Source organism: Amphibalanus amphitrite, unplaced genomic scaffold, assembly GCF_019059575.1.
Source record: "Amphibalanus amphitrite isolate SeventyFive unplaced genomic scaffold, NRLGWU_Aamphi_draft 001195F_arrow, whole genome shotgun sequence".
Taxonomy (NCBI): domain Eukaryota; kingdom Metazoa; phylum Arthropoda; class Thecostraca; order Balanomorpha; family Balanidae; genus Amphibalanus; species Amphibalanus amphitrite.
In genome coordinates, this window is record NW_024882689.1 from 114405 (window position 1) to 131861 (window position 17457).

The 17457-nt window shown below is 48.1% G+C and overlaps 1 protein-coding gene across 2 annotated transcripts; it reads right to left on the reverse strand.

Moving 5' to 3' along the window:
• Window positions 1–2386: 2386 nt before the first annotated feature.
• Window positions 2387–11158, reverse strand: LOC122371017 (pre-mRNA-splicing ATP-dependent RNA helicase prp28-like). Of its 2 annotated transcripts, none has more exons than XM_043347056.1 (5): window positions 11019–11158; window positions 8312–8560; window positions 5738–5934; window positions 4367–4544; window positions 2387–3653 (listed from the first exon to the last, which is right to left on the reverse strand). In XM_043347056.1, the coding sequence occupies exons 1-5, from the start codon at window positions 11031–11033 to the stop codon at window positions 3576–3578; spliced, it is 717 nt and encodes a 238-aa protein (XP_043202991.1). In that variant the 5' UTR covers window positions 11034–11158; the 3' UTR covers window positions 2387–3575. The 2 variants fall into 2 exon arrangements, with proteins under 2 accessions (XP_043202991.1, XP_043202992.1); XM_043347057.1 differs by lacking the exon at window positions 11019–11158 and adding an exon at window positions 8887–9071.
• Between the last annotated feature and the right edge of the window lie 6299 nt (window positions 11159–17457).

Sequence of the window (17457 nt, forward strand, 5' to 3'; positions counted from 1 at the left end):
GTTTTGTGATTTCATCTACGCATGAAATGTTTGGCATTCTGCCAAAATGGTGTCGCATAAAGCCTCAGTAGCTTGCGTAGATATTTTCATATTTATAATTACCTTGCATTGCTATAACAACTGTATGAACGTTGGGCCGGTTACTTTCATCCACTTCAATTTAGATATCAAACAACAATATTAACCCTCGCCCGTATAGGGGGGGGGGGGGGGTCGAACGGACCCCCCCCATGGTTTTTCGCGAATAACTCGCGTAAAAAGCGGCCGATCGCGACGAAACTTTCAGTACCCTCGCGTTAATCAATTTTACATCTACTCTGAAAATTCCATGACCCTGACCCCAATGACCTTTGACCTGTGACCTACTTTTCGAGACCATGTTTGGCCGGAATCGCGATTCGGCGTATGTCGGCTCGCATTAGCCGCGCGTTTGCAGTCTTTTCGTGGTTTCAAGCGTTCAAACATGTGATATGATGTTGCCCCCATGCGTTAGAGTGGGTGTCAAGGTCACCTGAAGGTCAAGTCAGGTCATTGACCTTTGATGACCTCGGTACACTTTTTCGAGTTTTACATGTTTCTAGGTCAGTTTTTGCAGCTGAATTCGAATTTAGCAACCATTTGAACATTTACGAAGTAGTTTTGGTGCCTTCGTAACATGTTACGAAGCTATCAGAGGCGGTTGACACCTACTAGGAATACCCGGCAGGACCCCTACTGGTTGACCTGACCTGACCTGACCCGACCCGGACTAAATGCATGAAGACATCATCTGTGATCAAAACTAACATGATATTCGTGATCAGCACCCCGAAAAACCCCGTAGCAGCCACACTTTACGACGTTCTAACAGGTCCCGATTTTCCCGACTTTTGGGTCATTGACCTGACCTGCAAGGTCAACCAATGACCTAGGACCTTAAAATTAGGTATCATCGGCTTCCTCTCGTCACGGGCAACACGCTCGTTTTTTCCGCGAAGCTCTAGCTCGATCAGGGGCGAAACGGCAAGGGGGGGTCCAACGGACCCCCCCCCCCCCTTATACGTTCTCGGCTGGAAAAACACCAATACGGGCGAGGGTTAAAGCGTCTATTGTTCAGCTTGTGACCCGATATCTACCCGATTTCATGGGAATGTCTGAGACACACATTTCCAAGCCCGGGTCCGTTCCGATGTCACTGATGATGTCATCGGACCTTGAGCCAGGCCACCGCCGGCGACGGCCATTAGCCGCCTGTGTTCACATGACTAACGGACAGGTGGTTAGAACGATGTTCCAGGTACCAGTTTGGTCATTAGCTCTGTAGAGCTACCTATTTGCGGGCATATGCTAGGACTCAAATCTGCATTTTCATTGAATCAGCTCTTGATGTGGCAGGAACATCCAATTGGTCATTTATTTTAGATGTTTCCGCAATGAAGCATTTGTGAAGGAACCGTGCGCTTGCTATCATATCCCAGTTTTGAATTGTTTTTATTGGGTGGTGAGCATATCTAAACTTAGATGGTTAAAAATCTAAGGCTGGGAGCTGTCAGCAATGTTTCTGTTATTGCAACCTGAATTCAGGTGCATAGATGTGCGATTTCTATCATCTGCGTTATCTTTTGCTCTTTGCCCTATATAGTGTCATATTTCAAATCGTTGATGTCCAATTCCAAACATTTAATTGAGGTTTACAAAATAATGTCTTTTATTAAAATGTTTTGTTTTCATCCTACAATATTGTGATGTTTGATTCATCTTGTTGCCTTTTAGTGTGATGTGAACTGCAATGTCACAAAAGACCTCAGCAGGCGTGAGACGCATGTTTATAGAAATTCTTTAGCTCCTATCTTTTATGTCTTATAAATGCCATTGTGTTAACATATTCAGACCGATGGTCATTGCACATTGATGGGGCAAATGCGATGCATTGTATTCGTCTGTCTCAAGGTTCACCGCGGATTCCATCACGTCACCACGTGGTCCTAGAATGCGACGAATGCGTGTAACGAAATTCGTTCCTACCCCGTCCTCCACTTCCCTCTGTACCTACTTACTGCCCAGCCCCCTCGCCCACTTACAATATCCTTATATGGTCCTCACTCCTCACCTGCGACGCCTGTCCTCGCCCGCTTCTGATTGGTGCTATGATATGACGTACATCTATATGTATGACGTGTGTGTATGACGTTTGAATATAGCGGCCGACGCCGAACGCCGAGCAGGAGCTGTGAAAGATTCATTCGAAAGCCAACCGCCGTAGTGGCCTGACGTATCGTTATTCAAAGTCTCGGCCGACTGTTTATTACTTTTGGATTCTGTCGTCAAATTTGCAATACATACTTGAAGAAAAGAAAAACCGTGTTGGTTATACGGCTGGAACAAGAGGTCCCCAAAACAGACTATCACAGAAGAAGAAATTGTTTATTTACTTTTTACATTTGTTACAATGCGGCGCAGTTGACCCCAATCTCCTATACAACATACATAGATCGAAGAGCGACCCTGCGAGATCGACGAGCGTCACAATCTGACAAGTGTTCCTGGGTATACAATATGCATGCAAGCCTCCAAGAAGCCAAATACAGTGGTATGGATAGGAATGTATTAAGCTCACTTTGTGCATAATCACAAGCTTCTGAGAGACACTACATGTGCTCCCTCTCTCTCTCTCTCTCTCTCCTCTCTCTCTCTCTCTCTCTCTCTCTCTCTCTCTCTCTCTCTCTCTCTCTCTCTCTCTCTCTCTCTCTCTCTCTCTCTCTCTCTCTCTCTCTCTCTCTCTCTCTCTCTCTCTCTCTCTCTCTCTCTCTCTAAAACAATAGCATTTCTTTCTCTTCTTGCTGCTTTTTTTACCAAAGCCAACAGCTGATGCCATTAGAATGGCTGACCTTGCCTGTAGCAATCGTTTAACATTTTTACACAAACAAGCACATTTATGGCGCGTACGAACATGGCACGTTGACACATTCCATACCCTAGGCCGTACCCGCGCATTGTTTGATGAGCTGGATTAATGTCGTTGATTTGCGTCATTGCATTGTTAATCTCCAGACTTTCTTCATTCGGCATTGGTTGATGCTAATTCAACACGTCGCTGTTTACTTGATTCACCTGTGGCTTTTGTTTTGCAATAATTCGAACGATTATGCCCGTGATGCTACTCTGCAGACATGTGCCGCTGGCTGGCCCGTCACCCGGAGCCTTGAGTTTGGCGGGGAGCAGAGACTCGCTCCTATCCCCTCCCAGTTACAGCCAATCCCATAACTGATGACACTCTGTCGAGCACGACGGCACTCTCTCGCGCCGTGCAGCAGCCCTATAAGTTATATTCTCACTCCGCGCTGCCCCCACTGTCCAGACGAGAGCTCACAGGAGGCATACTGATGAGACCGCTCAGCGACGACCTGCGCCCACTCATTCGGTTCGAGAGACTCCTCGGATCCAGAGACGGGTTCCTCCCGCTCCCCCACTCCACGGCGTGGGTGCGGACCCGAGCGTCCCTAACCCGCCGGCAGTGGCCCAGCGGCGCAGCGCCGGCTGCTAGTGCAGGTACAAGTTCGAGTTTTTGCCGATAGATGGCAGCAAAGCAGGGTCGCTCACTGGGAGTCCTCCGGCTGAAGATAGGTGATCCTACTCCGGTAGATTCCTCTGCTGTCGATGACGAATTGTACAATCTGAAAGGCGAGAAAAGTGCTCACTAGTTTGAAAGTATTTTATGCCGAGTTTCTGTTGTGACCTACCTATTTTTTTGATACAGATAGACAGATAGGTACCCATTTTTATTCAAATGTTTTGATTTAAAGGATCCCATGCAGATGCGTGTTATACAGTCTACTGAAACATTTCGAGAGCTGTGGAAACGCTGTGCTTATCAGGCAGCGAAATTGATGAGAAGATGAAAGTGAAATGAAAATGAAAGACTTCTTAGAAAGCTGAAACTCTGCTTGAGGCTCATGACGAATAAAATTGATATAAGAATAACCAGTAACCTCATAATATAAATCTGAAATAGGAGCCAAAAAGATATATTTAAGATTATCGAATATTTCGCTCCTGGAGCTTCGTCAGCGATAATTACAGAAAAACATCAAAAACATGTTTTTCTGTAATTATCGCTGACGAAGCTTACCCTTACAGAGCCGCCCTTACAGAAAAACATCAAAAACATGTTTTTCTGTAATTATCGCTGACGAAGCTCCAGGAGCGAAATATTCGATAATCTTAAATATAACTTTTTGGCTCCTATTTCAGATTTATATTATGAGGTTACTGGTTATTCTTATATCAATTTTGAAAATGAAAACTAATTTAATAACACCACAATATATTTACCTCGCACCTCACCGCGTCACGGCCATCCGTTCTCACCACCAGTCTCTCCTCTCACCTGTATCCGACCGTCGGGGAGCAGGACCCTGTAGACGCCGCCCTTGTTGGTCTCCGACAGACCGAAGTCGTTGCCCGAATCCTTGTCCTTGACGGCGTAGGCGAACTCAAAGTCCTCGATGGGAGGGAACTCAATCTTCTCCGGGTGGTACTGGCCGTCGTCTCCGGTGAATTTGCCACTGCAGGACGGACGTGAGTTACTCAAAATGTCATTGTGTTGGTGTGCGAAGTTTCATATTTGTATTTTCAATTTTTATTCTCAAGCTGGCATACATGGTACTCATTTTTAAACCGTGGCTTTTGTTATTGGGACAATGAACTATTAGCGAACTTTTGGGTCACATTTTACCAGCATTGCTTAAATTTTGTATTTTAGGCACTATTGATGCGTTGCTTTGTTAGATTTCACACGGGATTGCCTCATTCCTGGAAGTTAGCGATAGATCGAACCGTCTCGAATTGTGCACTAAGTGGGTATCCTACTAATCTATTCGTTTGGTCATTCCTCGCTGTTACGTTGAGTAAAACTAGCCGAAACGGGGCAAACATCTCGGCGAAAGGCTGCTTCCATTGTGCGGGATACCTACTCACGCAGACGTGGAATTACGACTTTTCCCTATGCAGCCATATGCCGAACGGGCTCTGTACCTGAATACAATGGTTCGCGAAAATAGCCCCCGACATGTTTGACATTGGGCCTGTGACTGGACCCCATTAGTCAGATAGCTCCTACCCTGAACTGCATCGTGGAATATTTAGCAAGCAGTGAGTCAGTCTCTCGGCTATTCGTGAGGACGACCCTGCCCGCCCCATCGGGACCTTTGCCGTCAATGAGATTAATCTCCGTGCCTCCCTCTAGCGCAGGTTTCTCGGGGGCTGACCTTATTGGTCTGCCGATCTGACACCGCAGCGGAGTGAGGAACAGCAATGGATGCGGCGACCCGCCCCGTAAACACATCTGATACGTGGTCGGGTGCTCACCGCCCACACCCTTTTCCCGCGCCCCTCAGTGTCGCGGCTCTGTCCCCATTTTCCAGGGCCGTGGACATCTGTCCCTTCTTTTCGTTCCTCCCTCCCTCATTGAACTCTCCCCTCATTGGAAACGCTGTGCCCAGACGATTCTCAGCAATGCGAGGATAGGTCTTTGGACCGCCATTTTCCGTGCATATACTGCTGCTTTTGGAAATGATTGCACTCTTCTCCCTCTAAGCTATCCCTCCTTCTTTATATCTTTATCCCTCTCCTTCTTCTTCTCTTATACATCTTCATATTCCCCACCACATTTGGAAGCATAATGATTAATGACCGGGCGTACGATAGAAATGCCCCTATATCTCATCTTGCCCAATTAAACTTTGCCCTTGTCACTCACGCGTTGGGGTCGTATTTGCCGCTGTTGTACTGTTCCGGGTGGTATTGGCCGTCGTCGAAGTTTCCTGCTCCTCCGACACTCTGTCCACCGGCACTCTGTCCCCCGGCACTCTCTCCGCCGTCCTGTCCGCCGTCCTGTCCGGACAGCTCGCTCAGGGAGTTGTCCACCGGAGCGTCGGCGATAATTCCACCCTCCGCCTGTCGATGGAAGAGAATGGTGTCATTGCTAAGTTGTGTTTGTTCCGCCTGCCGGTGGAAGAGAATGGTGGTGTCATTGCTACTGCGTTTATTGTCAGGGGGGTGAGGTAAACTGTGTATAGAAAATATCGAAAAAAAGACGGACCAATAGAACAAAAAAAAAATGGAATGAAATTTTATCGGGAATGAATTATCCTCCACACTTATCACATATCATCAATTCCCATGCATCAAAATGTACACGGTCGAAGACGAAAACGCGCCACTCCCAAACATCAACTGCAGTCGAGTGTCGTCCACCCCTCAGTCCTTTCTGACTGTCCTCCGCAAGCGTCCCTCTCCTTTGCAGCAGAGCTGCTGAACGCATTAGCTCTGCTAGCAGCTCTGGCCCCACCCTGCCTCGTCTGCAGACTCCCGTCCCGTCGCCGCCATTTGTCTCCACTCGCTGCTGCCTGACAGGGACCGGACCTGACTCGTACACCGCGCGAAACGGACGGCGACCATTACCATTCATCGTATGACACTGCGCGACGGTCCGCGCCCGGATGGGCCATTGATGGTGCTGTTTCGGGGGGCCGCTCCTTCGGCTCAGAGACGGCTGGACGGGTGGCGTCTGGGGTGTATGGGTGTGGGATGTGGTGGGGGTGTTATAGGAGCGGGTGCTGAACGGGGACGGTGAAGGGTTAGAAATTCCGTTATGTGAGCTTAGCAGAGCTAGGGAGAATTGTGATTCGTGCTAGAGTAAGTGATGAGCAGTGGTTCGGATCATCGGAGATAATCGTATCCGGGATGGCTGAGGTTTTGCCCTGATAAAACAACTGATCTGCAGTCTACATATTGATTCTTCCGTTTCCTGATTGCTCTACCATGCATGAATCGGTTTCGATCATCGAGCAAAAACATTTATTCGTATGCACGTCGCTCCGTTTGAAAGGTCAGCATGAGAAGAGAAAGAAGACATCAAGCCCACGTGCCTACGTGAATACGTGCGATCAGATTGTCTCAGGCTGTTTCCTGTTCCAAATTGGTGTCCAGTGACTATCAGTGGCGTCTCTTATTGCCGTAACATTTATTAAATGACTTAGTAGTTGCATGTGTGTTGTGTAAAGCTCCAGTATTGAAACACGGATGCTCTCAGGTCTTTATCAGTTGGGCAGTCGACCCGAACTATGCTTCATATGGCCGAGATGTATGCCATTCTTGTGATGGTAGACAGATTTCATCCAGCTGTGGTTTTAGTAGCCGCAGTCCTGGTTATCGGACCAGTCTAATGCATAGCAAACGCGCCGTCTCGTCTGCACATTGCTCGCAGGAATTTCCATGCGGCACGACACGGCGCGCCGCTAACCTTGAAGACCACAGCGGCTGCCACATTTGTCATGAGCAGTGGACACGATGCACTTTTGGTGTCGCTGCCAGCGCCGGGCGAGCAACCGTGACGCACACGGCGAAACATGTTACCATGACAACCGTCTGTCGTCAAAGAACGCGCCGCCTGCTTGTGTCTCACGGATTTTGATCGGACGCAAGAAGCATAAGGTGAGACAAGGCTCAATAATTAATTCGTATATAGTCTTGTCTCGATTCAAATATATAGCCCTGTTCGAGTCTTGTCTCGATTCAAATAATCGAGGCAAGTCTCGTTACGTGATCAGAACTGTGGGAGGTATAACGGGACAGAAAACCGGCTGAAACGATCGTGCGGACGACCGCCGGAGGCCTCTCAAACCACAGAAGCCATCGAGAGTGTGGAAACTGCAACGCAACATACGACACTAAAAGACTGCGACGCGCCACAGGGCGCTACCCCGCCGGCGCGGCGGTCGCGTGGTCGCGTTAGGTTTGGAGTGGAATTAGTGACGTGGTGGTCTGTCCGGGTAGTTTAAAAGATTGGGTGGATAATTGACACCATGAAGGATGCTAAGAGTGATTAACGTTCCTGGCTGCTCAGGTTGTTGCCCAACTCATCCTCCAATCCGCCGGCGGCTGACTTATTGATTTATTGTTGTTTGCTGAGTGCCACATTGGAGCTTATAATTTCCAAACGGCCTAATCCATGGCTTGGAAGTTGAATCATGATAATGTTGTAAGAGCCTAACATCGCCTCGTTACAAATTGCTTTGCGGCTGTTTTTCTGTGTACCAGACTTTGTAATCAGATTTGACGGCAGCCAGATGACAATTTACATATGCACCTTTTGCACCGTGGTATTTGCGACGAATATTTTCTGCAATCTTCAAAACGCCATCATACCTTAGGCAGCTCTTCATGCCAATGCTTATTTCAATCGTTCCTTCCCTTTGTCCCTTTCCGCTCCCTTACTCATCTATGCCTCATCTCCATCCCTCTCTCCCAGTGATCCCACACAGTCACTGACCTGACCCAGGTCGTCCGCTGGTGGTGGCAGGTACTCCTTCTCAGGTGGCGGCAGGTACTCGTTGCTCGGAGGGGGCGGCAGGTACTCCGGGGAGGGGGTGGTGGGTGGCAGGTAGGTCTCAGGCGGAGGGGAGGGGGTGGTGGGTGGCAGGTAGGTCTCAGGTGGAGGGGAAGGCGGAGGGGGCAGGTAGGTGTTGGAAAGACCCATCGGAGCCGCCGCCGCCGCCGACACCGCCAGCGCCAAAAAGATCTGAAAAGGAACAGGTGTGATGAATTTATGGATCAATAAGTGAGATGACCTTTAGAGTAACATGTCTGGTGGCTATTATAGTAGTGGCTACGTTGCGCCATATTTAGGCATTATCAACGGATAAAAATGGTTTTCGAATTGTCGTGTTCGTAACTCATTGATTCTAAAAAGCGCTCACAAAATGACATCATCATTCAACCGAAGGATGGTGTGGAGTGGTTGACACATTTGTTACCAGTTTTCTTTACGAGTGCGGTTATCGGCTCTTGCGTAAACATTTGGCTTAATTTTGTGCAATCAGTGACAAATATCGCGTTGCTATATACCTGGCCTTGCTGTTAAGAAAAGCTCATTCATAGCTGTCTGCTTGCTGGTATTGAGTGATTGCATTCTTGAACAGCACTTGAGTTGAATTGCAGCAAGATTGGCGAACTGTATATCAACTGTCAATTGATTTTGCATGTGTTGCGTCAAACGGCGTCTACATTGTCACCCGTTTAGCGTGATCAATTTGGCGAGACTTTTATGGTTTGGCAAGGATTATCCGCCGGATTGCTCGCGTGCTGAATATCATGAATGGGCTTTATAAAGTGTGCTCTTTAGTCAACGTGTTAGCCAATAATGGTGTTCAGAAATTTATATAATGCAGAGTTAACGCATTCTAACCGCATCAATTATTTGTTTGAAAAGGGACGTGCGATATAAGCCGTCAGCGGAGATGCCAAGTTGATCTGAGGTTAAATGTCGATGAACGCAATTTTGCTATTGGCTAATTTTTCAATTGCCCAGTGTCGAAGCAACACTCGCTTTGCATTTATGGGCAATTATGCGGTATACTCGTACGTCCCTCGGTGGTTGTTGCAAGTTTTCTGTCGTATTTCTGTGTATAGGTAAAAGCTCTTTTCTGATTTTTGTAAATGCATTTTTCATTTGACTTGGTGTGAATCTATTGCTCTCTCTCTCTCTCTCTCTCTCTCTCTCTCTCTCTCTCTCTCTCTCTCTCTCTCTCTCTCTCTCTCTCTCTCTCTCTCTCTCTCTCTCTCTCTCTCTCTCTCTCTCGGTCTCGGTCTCGGTCTCGGTCTCGGTCTCGGTCTCGGTCTCGGTCTCGGTCTCGGTCTCGGTCTCTCTCTCTCTCTCTCTCTCTCTCTCTCTCTCTCTCTCTCTCTCTCTCTCTCTCTCTCTTATTAGCTTTTTGATTTGTTATTCCTTGTACGTGCTTATTGTCGTTTTACATCTATTTCCTTTACTGCTTGCCCTTTCGGCTGGTTTTCTGGCTTTGAAACACTGGTAGAAAAGTAATCTTCTCAGGCTGATAGCATATAAACCCCGACGTCGGATAAGTTCGAACACAACGATTGGGTATGCTTAGCTTGGGGTATCTACAGGCTTACAGCAATCAATTGAATAGTTAATGTAGTCAGAAAATGATATGGTTCGTGATGCTGACCTATTGTTATCACACACCAACTTTCAGAAAAAAAATGAGACCCCGAAACGCTTAAAAACATTCAAACCATTTGTGCAATGCAAGAATTAAACTCATGTTGCACGTTAATAAAATGGACATCTGATGTATGTGAAGTTGACCTTTTGTCGCAATGCTTCTCATAAATGTGTCTCTTTTATAGGTGCCGTGTTTCTTTTATAGAAAACAGATCACCGCGATAAGTCATCTCTTGATCCATGACATACATAACAGTAATAAGATAAGGTAACTATTTTTATACCGACAATAAATCAAATTTGCCGGCATGGCGTAAGTGTGTACCCTGCCTCGCCACGAATCGCTTCTAAAACGCAACATTGAGCGCAAAGTGACCACTGCAGTTTGAGTGCCCAGGAGCCTCAATGAACAAACCAAAAAGCAACTTATAGCTCTCACACTGTGCTTCCAAGTTCCTAATCTAATATGCTTAAGGATTTTACGCTCTTGACTGGCTGTTGTCGGCAAAGAATCTTTAAAAAATGAGACTTTCAATGCGCTCATTGCTCAAGCCTTTGTCAAACAAATTCATCGAGAGTCAGTTCGGTACGCCCGGTCATTTTTGTCAGGGGAATTAAGGTCAGAGATTAGAATTTAAAGCATACCTAATGGTAAAATTTGGGCGGATTGCATGATCTTTTTCAGTTTTAACAGCACTATCATTCGTCTCTACATGATCACATTCCCGACACCAGCCGCATCAGCCAGCTGAAAATATTGCATTACTTTTTATTTAACTTTTTGGCCTTCCATTTATTCCTATTTCTCGTCTCCTGCTGTGTTGAATTGCGCACCAAGAGCGATCCGATAGGGTTAAAATCCTACTATAGTAACTAGAAGAAACACAATTTACGCCCATCCATTCTCTTGCGCTCGTGTCTTTACCACTGCCTTCCACGATGCAGCGTGTTCATATGCGTCTATGACAATTATACACTGATGTGACCACGCATCCCTGAGTGCCGCTGCTCTCACCTGGGTCAGCGCCATGTTGAGTGCCTCGAGTCCCGGAGCAGAGTGCAACCGGTCGGCTGCGGCCGGCCCGCTTTATACAGGCCACCCGGTCCTACCATGGGGCTACACACGCCGGACGGCCAGTGCCGGGGGGCGGGTGCTGCTCTGCAGGGCGCTATTTGCAAATGAATCGTGTCCTGAGGGGTGGAGGGTGGCGGCGACGGTGTTCTGGGGGTTCGTCCTGTCGTTAGATGTCGGTCGCTGCCGACGTTGACGGCGGGTGACGGGGATCACTCCCGGGACAGTCCGAGATTCGGAGAACAACAATCTGACTGACATCATTTGACTAGACAGTCGTGAGGGCATCTCTAACATGTGCCGTCGTGATGAGGTGAGTTTGGACACTAAACGACCTTGAAGGATTTGGTGCCTTACAACCCGATCAACAACGAAAAAAGACAGGAGTGTCACGAGTGGAGTGATCAGGGAGAGAACCAAAATGCAATGATCCATGCCTAAGTCTTGTGTTGATGCAACGTAGTGTTGGTTAGGGTTGAGCACGGCCAAGTCACAAGTTTCCTGATTCCCTTTGGTCTTAGCTAAAATTTGCGCGTTCTTGAGCACTGCACTGCTCACTGTCCGAATATCTGTATGTGGCTCGCAGCCGCTGCCATGCAATTTAGTGGTTTTGATTTTTCTAACAATTTTGAGTGCATATTTCTTCCAATGTTCCAAAATTATTCACATTTTGAATGGATATGGCAAATTTGGCACACTGCTAGACACCGCTTAATAGCTCTATATCTCTTGTAAGTGCTTTCTGGGAAAACTCTGAGCTGACTGTAGGTGAAAGAATAGATGAACAATAGACACTGAACACATGTTAACACCATAACTTTTTGTATCAATACCGTCTTTTTCTTTCTAGTCCTGCTCACTCCTGCCTCGTAAATGCCGTTAAGGCTTGTCAAGCATGTATAATAAAACATCGTTTTGCCTATGTTAAAATCTTGCGCGATTTTCTGATCTTATCGGTTTATGTAACAAAACATTGTTTTACCAATATAAAAATGATGTGCCATTTTCGGATCTTATCGGATTCAAATCTGAAATGGATTCTTGAGCAACAGAGAGCCGCAAAATGATTGGATGAAACGATGTTGTATGTATTGTGTAACAGTACACAGTACACACCTCGGTTATTAAAAAGTTTAAGTTAGTGTGAGTGAGGATTTTAATTCGTACATTTACAGCTCTGTAAATTTACTAATTAAAATCTCCATCGGCTTTTCCCTCCCTCCCTTTTCCCCGCTTTTTTTCCTTTTGCCTTCTTTTTCACTCTTAGCACTCTATAATGTTGTAATCCTGTCCCCTCTCCCCACCCTGCTCTCTCTCTCTCTCTCTCTCTCTCTCTCTCTCTCTCTCTCTCTCTCTCTCTCTCTCTCTCTCTCTCTCTCTCTCTCTCTCTCTCTCTCTCTCTCTTTCTCGCTCTCTCTTTCTCTCTCTTTCTCGCTCTCACTCACTCTCTCTCTCTCTCTCTCTCTCTCTCTCTCTCTCTCTCTCTCTCTCTCTCTCTCTCTCTCTCTCTCTCTCTCTCTCTCTCTCCCTTCAGATCATGAAGTCGTCTGATGTCAGTTGTATGTTGTCAGCCACTGCGGGGCACAGGGTGGCAGATGGCCTATGATTCTAAGGCCCGTCACAGGCTGGAGGGGTGCCTGGGTGCGGCCTGGAGTCCACACGAGCAGATGGGGTGCTTGGAACAGATAGAGATACATGGCCCGCACGTCACCCACGGAAGGGGAAGGGCCGGCTCTGCTAGACTGGACACGAACGGCCGAATGTCGGTGGCCTTCTGACCTTGGGAAGAAACATATTCAATGTTCTGGTGTTGGTATGAAGTGACTGCAACGTCAGCAACTCGGTGAACCGTATAGAGATGAAACACTGTGGTATGTGCTGTGTTCTTGAATAAACAAAACAGTGGCTGATATCAGGAACTTTCGTCAGACGTCGGCGTTCGGTCTGCTTACTGATGATCGCCCCTGCTGGCATGCCCCCGAGTCCAGACATCATCCAAAGTAGAAGACAGAGTGGGATCTTGATTTTATGCAGATCATGTCATACATCCGACCAGGATGGATCATCAGATAGAGCCGCTGTCATCGGCGGTCGCCATTCGGTGCACGCGCCCACAGACCGGCTCGGACGGCATGGGGGGGGGGGGGAACGGGGGTGACTTACGGCCTCTCCCCTCCTGTTCCCGGATATTGGAACAACCAGTGGTATTCAGCGACGTCTTCCTGGCTGAGCGGTACCGTTCTGTGCACGGGTCGCGACCAATACTGCCAGACGGATATATTTGTCGAATTGTTTTATGGGCGACTGGAAATACATAGTAGTCAGTGTAGTAGAAGATCGTCGAGAAGGACCTACATATACATATAGTATAGTTCCAAGATGGTTTTACATAGGAGATATATGTGTAATACTACACCACTAAAACATTTCAATGCACATTTTCATGGTAATGTTTTCAAGGGTTTTTACATAGGCGTAGGAACGTTTTCGAAAGTGGGGGGGCCAAGGTCCCAGAGGTCCAAAACCTAACCTACCCCCAAAATCCGATTTCTCCTCGGATTTCGGCCACTTTGTTTTCGCAAACATGATCAGAGATAAAAAAAAATCGAGACAAAAACAAAACAAAATTGGTTAAAATTTCAGGGAGACTCCCGTCCATAAACTCAAACTGATGGACGCGTTCCCCTGTCCTCCGCAGCCGTTGGCACCCATGCAAGTTCCAGAGGCATCCAGCAACTTTTTCATTACGAGCAAGCGTGAAACGTGCAAAGCGAGTCTTTTCAATATACCTATAAAATCAGCATGAACGGCCCAGCTAGGCTCAGCCAGACCTATAACGTTTTTAAGAGGTTTTATATCAGCGACCACTGCAACTGGGCTGATTGACTATCAGAGGCCGGTGTGGGACTTTTAGAGGTCGGTCTGGGCCATCAGAGGCCAGTTTAACCCTCGCCGGACCGGACCTATAGGTTTTCTACATACGCGCCGGCCGAGGGGGCGGGGGGCGGGTACGACCCCCCTCGCCGTTGCGCCCCAGGTTGAGCTAGCGCGTCGCGGAAAAAACGAGCGTGTGCGCCGTTACAAGACGCAGAGGTCGATACCCGATTTTAAGGCTCTAGGTCAACCGGTGACCTCTGAGGTCAGGTCAAGTGCCTCAAGGCACGGTTCCGTTTTTGGTGAATAACTTCGCAAAAAAACGGCCGCAGAGCCGCGATTTTGCCAGCATCGTGTTCGCCTCTCTCAGGCGCGTCGAATGATGTACTTTTTGTTTGGGTGAGGTAAACTGAGGGTGTTGACCACGGGTCACGGTCAGGTCAGCGCCCCCAGGTCACGAAATTGGTCGAAGGAGGTCATGTCGCATATCATTCGATTCGGCAGGTCTTCCTGAGTCCATTGATGGCTTCCCCGACTCGCTAGCTCAATTTGATCGGTAGTTATTGACGACAAACTTATATGACCCTTATAACTTCATAAATGACGTCGCGCAAGGTCAACATTGCAAAAGTGACGCATCGAACCTTGCAAGGAGTGCATGAAAGATTCAGTGTGTTTGAGATAGTTGAAGATCGTTTACGGCGCCAGAAAAAGTTTTCAGTTTATCACTATTGACTTATATCTAATGGTGAGGTCACGAAAATGACCTTAGGAAAAATCCGAGATGTACAAGTTGTGAAACTCCTAATGGGTACTAGGTCCTCCAAGGTTCATTTCCCTGTGAAATCTCCTCTGGCAGTGAGGGCGTTGCGAAGTTGCGACATCTGAAGACCGTGCAGAGGTTCACTTATGACCTCATGGGTCAGTGACCTGATCTGACCCGCCCTAAAGCCTCAATCAACAAAGACCTGATCTGACCCGAAAATGCGGTTGGTGTCAAAAGATCCGGCTTGATTCAAAGGTCAGGTATGCAAAGCTTCAGCTCTCTATCACCGGCGTGTTCGGAGCTATCGCGAAAAAAAAAACTATGGAGCGGCGGCACTCGCCCCCCCCCCCATCGACCGGTGAGGGTTGAGGCCCTCAGAGACCAGTACAGGGCCTGCAAAGGGCAGGATGAGACATTTAGATGCCGACTTGGGCCATCAGAGGCTAATGTGGGCCCTTACAGGCCAGCATGGGCCCTCAGAGGTCAGTGTGGGACCCTAAAATGCCGGCATGGGCCGGTGTTGGACCCCAGAGGCCAGCAGAAGGCCCTCAAAAACCTAGATGGGCCTCAGAGGCCAGCATCGGGTCTTCAGAATCCAGTGCAAGGCTCTCAGAGGCTAATGCGGGTCCTTACAGGCCAGCATGGGCCCTTAGAGGTCAGTGTGGGGCCGTAACAGACCGGCATGGGCGGGACCTGGAACCTAGAGACCAGCGGAAGGCCCTCATAGGCCAAAATGGGCCCTCAGAGGCCGATGCGGACCCTTAGAGACCGGCATAGGATCTTCAGAATCCAGTGCGGGGCCCTTAGGTCAATGTGGGACCCTAAAATACCAGCATGGGCCGGTGTTGGACCCCAGAGACCAGCAGAAGACCCTCAAAAACAAAGATGGGCCTCAGAGGCCGGCATCAGGTCTTCAGAATCCCGTACAATGCCCTCATAGGCTAATGACGGGTCCTTACAGGCCAGCATGGGCCCTTAGAGGTCAGTGTGGGGCCCTAAAAGACCGGCATGGGCCGGCGTTGGACCTCTAAGGCCAAGATGGACCCTCAGAGGCCGATGCGGACCTTAGAGGCCGGCATCGGGTCTTCAGAAATCAGAATTCAGTGCAGGACCCTCAGAGGCACCTAAAGGTTAGTCTTGGGACCCCAGAGACAGAAATGAGGCCACCAGAGGCCGGTGTGAGGCCCTCAGACGCCGACTGGGCCCTTGAGACCGGTTTAGGGGCCCTCAAATGAGGTCAATGTGGGTTATCAGCGGTCAATGTCGGCGCTTGACCGCCACTGAAGTGCCCTCCAAGATCAGTGTAGGACCCTCAAAGACTGGTTTGGGAGCTGTTAATAGCTAGCGTGGGATTCTTGAGCCTCGTGACAATCGAATAAGGGCCAGAGCCCCATACGCCCATGGGGGCCCATTGGTTGTTTGGGGGGGGGGCAAATAATATGATGGCCCCCTGATTAGCCTTTGGAGGGGGGAAGGGCATGGCCCTGATCCCCCCTCTGCGACCGCTACTGCACTGAAAGTGGAAGGGAAGGGGCAGATACAGACATTGCTGCCTGCTGGCCCCCAGCCTGTTTGAGCCGAGGTGGGGGCATGGTCACCATGGCCCCCAGCTAGTACCTACGCCTTTGACGAACTATGCCGACCCCAAGCAGATCCGGTCAAGCGTTGGTCGTTTGTATACGCATTCTCCTGCACCGTGCTAGTATTGTCTTATACCTTTTCAGTGCTCGCTTTCCTTTGCCTCGTATTCAACAAAATGCTGTCACCAGGACCCACAGTCTTGTCTCTTATATGGTTTCCTTCATTGAGTGAAGGAAATTGCGGTCAATAACGCTGTACTTGTAGAAACAAAAGGGAATCTTCATTAAAGGGCAAGCTGAATTGTTGTCAAGTTACCGGGTGGTAGCACTGGTACCTAGGTACAGACAGACACTTAAGTCAGCAAAAAGTGGGGGGGGGCAGTTAACATTGCTGCCCCCCCCCCACCTCCGAAAGTGGGGGGGCCATGGCCCCCCCGGCCCCCCCTGTTCCTACGCCTATGGGTTTTTAGGTCACCTCTTTGCACCCCGCCGCACCTATTGTCACATAGCAAAGTTGCAATGAATGCATGGTACCTGCAGAATTGTTGATTATTGTATTTGGAATGGCGTGACATTATCTCTGATGTTGATATGTGACACTAATCCACGCCTATCGGGTGCCTCTAAATTGCATCACACGTTAAGGTGACCGAGTTCATAATTGACATCGCATTTCGTCGAGCGGTCTCTGTCTAATCGACAGAGACCGCTATTTTAATTTAGAATATGCCTAGCTTTTATTGTCATTTCATTAACTTTTACTTCATGTCATATATTATCGCGAGGTCGAGATTGTTACCTATAAGCTTTATTTTATTTACAAGTGATATTTACGCCTTATTGCAGCGTTCCTATAGGTTATGTTTTTCACTATTATTTTCATTAGACTTTTTTTTTTGTAAACTTAATCAACATTCAGTTTTCTGGACAAACCGTGGGGTTGTTAGTGAGTTTAGTGAGGTCTATAGTGAAATAAACATGCTGGATAGGTTTCAAACGGCCTGGCTCTGGCCCCCCCAAAAAAAAATATCCTCGATGTCTTTGGTGAAACTGTTTGTACAAAATAGTCAAGCAAGTGTCACCCGTTTGTCTTAAACGGGGATCCCGTGTTCAACATGCATACTCGACTTATTGCATAGTTCATATTGTTATTATTTTTGTG